Genomic DNA, 4779 nt, shown 5'->3' with positions numbered 1-4779 from the left:
TCTCTCTCTCTCTTTCTCTCTCTCCCATATGCATGTGTCCTTCCTTTCTCTCATCTCCATCTAGTCCAGGTCTATCTCTGCTTCTTACTAAGTTTTGGCTTCTTGTTTAAGAGTTGTTAAGTTTCAAAAAAAAGAGTTGGCTTCTCCACAGGAGACGTTGGGTGGTGGAAACAGGATCCCTGATAGCCCTTGACTGATACTGCTCTTGTTCCTCAGATTTCAGAACGCCTCTGTCCTCCAGGGTCCATGTTATTCATTGAAAAAAATTCAGACATTCTCATGCTTCTACTGTATGCCCATTCATGGACTAATCACTCTGCTGAGGGTATTACACTACTTTGCTTCACCTGTGTTTTGTATTTACCTGTATGATAGGTAAAGTGGGGAGCTTGATTGGCAATCCTGCCAGGTCTTAGAGAGGCTGTTACTAATAGAAAGGTTGCCCTTTGCCATAAATAGGGCTTCTGGGCAGGCAAAACCAACAAAACTTTCCAGATGGTTACTATAAGAAAAATTTTAAAATTACTTAGCACATATTACATTTTATTCACATTGAAGTCCAAAATAGGGAAATTAATAAATACAGAAAGTGCATTAGTTACTGTTTAAACTTGAGAAATCAGTTTAGGTAGAAGGTGAAACTAAAACTTACAGAGTTTTTTGTGGTGGTGAAATATTTTGATATTAACTGTATTAATGATTGTGCATATCTGTGTATATATTAAAAATCATTGAATTGTAGAGTTCAAAAAAATAAAATTACTTATCACCTCAACATAAGTGATGTTAATTTTGTGTATTAATTAACAATCATTATTCATTTATATGTTGAAATTTATACTATGCAATTAATCTCTATGTTCAAATGTAGTAGTTAGTATTGTCTACATTTTTACATAAAAGTAATTTCTTTTAAAAATGTACAGAAAAGAACATAGGAAATGTGTATTAGAAGAGTATATTCTTGTACATAAGTGTAATTTTGCTAAAACATCCCTGCCAGCTGCCTGTGAGCTCCATTTACCATTAATTAAGGAAATACAGTTCATTTTCAGTAAAGGTTGCAATCACTATAGTTGCTCTGCTTCTCCTTGATTCCCTAGCTTGTGGAGAGTCGTCAAGTCGGAATTCTCTCAGCTGTCTTCTTTGGCGGTCCCTCTCCTTCTCCATGCTCTGTCACTTCCTCATGGTGCTGACATCTTCTGGACAATCATAAATGGCAGTTTCAACAGCAAAGACTGGAAGATGAGGTTTGAAGCAGGTACTTCTGTATTAGTTTAAAAATTCTCTGGTCATAAGGTAAAACAGATGTCTAATTTTTACATCCATTTTTGGCCTTCTTTTTTCTCTTCTTTAAAGAGCTTTCTATGTTCTGGTGTTCTTTGCTGGTTCCACTTGGTAGAACTTCCTTGATAACAGTATTTGGCAGAGTAGCTTTAGGTGTCGTGATCCTACATGTTTGCCTAGGTATAATTATGCCTGTTACTTAGATTACAGTAATAGCACCCTTGCTTGGTTTCAAACTGTGTCCTAACTTAGACTGAAAATAACCTACAAGGGTACTTGTGTTTGTTACTAGGATACTTGTTAAAATGCAAATTATTTGGTTTTATCTTATACTAACAGAATCAGAACCTTAGTGGGGAGTGGTAAGGATAGGAATCTAGGTTTTTAAATAAGTTTTCCATGCAATTCAGTAACATATGAGAATACTTGTGGCATTCACTTGTCATATTAGGGCCATCAGGGACGAAGTGTGCTGCAGCAATGAATATATACACAGACAGTCAAATTCTCAGAGTAAGGCAGTGACAAAGGAACTTGTGTGTGTCCCCTTAGCCTCATGTCTATTGATTCACTGTCACCCCAAACTTCAGGATGAGCAGGCCAGAGTGTAGCTTGCCAGAACAATTCTATGTATTTTAATGTTTTAAAAGTTTGGTATAGAAACAGAAGTTCCACCCAATGAGTTAACTATTACACCTTATAGTTTAATATCCTAATATTTGGCCATTTCAAAAGATGCTTTTAGATGCTCACATGAATCTCAGGGACTAGTTTATTCATATGATAGTACATGATGTTTCAGTTAATTAGATATGGTAGTACAGTATAATGTTTTAGGAAAAATCTGCATGCTATTCGCAACAATTTCAGAGAGTATAGTATTTAAATGCAAATAAAGCAGGCAAATATTTAACTATGCTCTTTCATTCTAGTTAAGAGTTAGATGGTTACTAGATTGATCTTCTGAATCATAGCTCTGATTATGTTAACAGGTTTTCAATGCCTAGAGAATAAAATTCCGATCCCTTACCTGACATGCAAAGCCTCCCATAGTCTATCTGGGTATGTTTGAACAGTTCCCACACTTGTTTCTGTACCTGCCATTGCTACTTCCCCATTGCTTTTTGCTTCTCTTCATTCATACCTTTATCATCTGTGATCTCCATCTGAAATCCTCTTTCCTTCAAGGTCATATACCAGTGGCACTTCCATTTGATCCTCCTTAAAATACCACTATTGAATCCCACCTTCAAGGTTCCCTTGGTGGAACATGGTTTCTTTATTCTTGATCTCCCAGTGCATTTTACTTATACCTCAGTAGAAACATTTATAACTTTTTATATTACGTTGTAGCTATAGTTACCTTTTAGTCAACTTGACTTTGAAGTCAAGAATTGTGAATGACTCATCTTTCATTTTTCCATTTACTTTCATCTTCCTTCATCAAGTGTCTAAGATAGTTTCTTAGTTATGTGTGTGTGTGTGCTTATATTTTTAGATAAACAAATCCATGTGTTTACTGAATAGACAACATATGTAAGACGTACTTTGGGAGGAATAAAGAGAAATATAAGAGAAGATTCCTAGTCTCAAGGCCTCAAAATGTAATTGCTAAAACCAATAAAAACATATATTGGTTGAAAAAAGAGGTTGAAAAACTATAGAAGGTGTATATATAATTAAGGACACATGTCATATAGCTATAGATGAACACATAAATACTGTATGCAAATTGATAGTTTGTGAATAAGTAATATTTCTATAGATAATCATGGGATAGAAAGATCGGAATGGACTTTACAGAGCAGAAAGGGTTTCAGCAGCAAATTCTTCAGGGATGATAAAATGTCCAAAGGCAAAAAAGAATGAATGAATATCCTGGCTGCTGGAACATCTTAATTCACATGGAACTATATTGCTTTACTATCTATGTTACAGAAGGCGATACTTTAAGAGTAACTGGAATAATTTTGTGTAAGTTTGTAGAATAAGTAGAAATTTATCAAGCAAAAATATATTTGTATCTTAGAAGAAATATTACATGGCTTGTTGAGTCTCAGAAAGTATCCGTTTCATCTGTCATTTTACTACATGACCTACTGACAGTACAGTAAGTGCCCAGAAACTAGAGCCAGGCCTGGTACACACTCCTCTTCTCCCTTGGTGGTCTGCAGAGCTTTCATAGATTGGTCACAGAGGTAATAAGAGAGGTATTTTGAGCAGTTTAAAATTTCATTGAAATCTAAATAAAAAGATTTTATACAAGTCTAAAAGACAGTTGAGATTTTGATCAAGGCTCTCTGACAGGAAAAATATTATACTGAATGGAAACAGTTTTTTCTGCATAGATGAAATTGAACACTGGAGAAGGTGGCAGGAGAACTTCATTTTGGTATTCAAAATTGTCATGTGGAGACCTTGACTTAACTTTTTCTGTGCGTTCTGTTTTCAGACTATCTAAATAAATGTTAATATATATGTTCATGCATTTTGTCTTCTATATTTTACATTGCAGTGGAAAAAGTGGCTGTAATCTGTAGATTTCTGGATATTCACTCAGTGACCAAAAACCACCTCCTGAAGTACTCACTGGCACATGCCTTCTGCTGCTTTCTGACAGCTGTGGAGGATGTCAATCCAGCAGTGGCTACCAGAGCAGGCCTCCTGCTTGACACCATAAAGAGGCCAGCTTTGCAGGTGACACATGATGAATGTTGTTTGCTTTGCAGATGTGTGTGTCAGCACCACTGAATTAATGAATTTTCAATTTTTTTTATCTTTTAGCTTTGCTGTAATAAAATACCATAGACCGAACAGCTAATAAAATAATAGAAATTTATTTTCCGTAGTTCTGGATGGTAGGAAGGCCAAAATCAAGGTGTTGGCAGATTCCATGTCTGGGAAGACTCACATTCTGGTTCAGAAGTGCTGAGACCTTTTTATTTTAAATAAGCCTTTGTCCTTTATTCTTTCTCAAACTTAGTTTTTGTTTACTCTTCAGAACCCATCCTTTGCATTCATAAGGGCTTTTCCCACAAGTCTTAATCATCTTTTAAGGGCCTCAACTCTGAAAAGCATCACATCAAGGGGCAAGATTTCAACATATCATTTTTTTTTGCAGGGGGAAGGATACAAGCGTTTAGAATACAAGCGTTTAGAATATAACATCATATAAATACGATGATGATGATGATGATGATGATGATGATGATGATGATGATGATGATGATGATAGTGGAAATGTGTGTATGTGTGTGTGTTCAGATGCATGTTAATAAGTTATCATAAAAACAAAACACAAAAAGAGCTCTTTGCCAGAAGCTCTCCCTAGGCAGTAGAAAATTTTAAATTGGAAAAAGGAATCCTAGACCTATATGTTCATAAAAGATCCTTTTATTGGTACTTTCATTTCAGCCTTTGTTCATATGTTTATATCACTATATCACTTTTGGACAGATGAAATTATTATATAACTTCGTGTGTGTGTGTGTG

General features: G+C 35.3%; 1 protein-coding gene across 3 annotated transcripts in view; it reads left to right on the top strand.

The window, feature by feature from the left end:
* The window catches only part of Unc79 (unc-79 homolog, NALCN channel complex subunit), a 226234-nt gene that overhangs the window by 105192 nt on the left and 116263 nt on the right, over positions 1-4779 (top strand). For all 3 annotated transcript variants that reach the window (XM_023719685.1, XM_023719684.1, XM_023719683.1), the window contains exons 20-21: positions 1104-1261; positions 3803-3984. In XM_023719685.1, the coding sequence (XP_023575453.1) occupies positions 1104-1261; positions 3803-3984 (340 nt within the window). The remainder of the gene's footprint in view (positions 1-1103; positions 1262-3802; positions 3985-4779) is intronic.

Source organism: Octodon degus, unplaced genomic scaffold (genome assembly GCF_000260255.1).
Source record: "Octodon degus isolate 3935 unplaced genomic scaffold, OctDeg1.0 scaffold00070, whole genome shotgun sequence".
NCBI lineage: Eukaryota > Metazoa > Chordata > Mammalia > Rodentia > Octodontidae > Octodon > Octodon degus.
The sequence above is the reverse complement of the archived record's forward strand: the minus strand, read 5'-3'. Positions and strand labels throughout refer to the sequence as shown.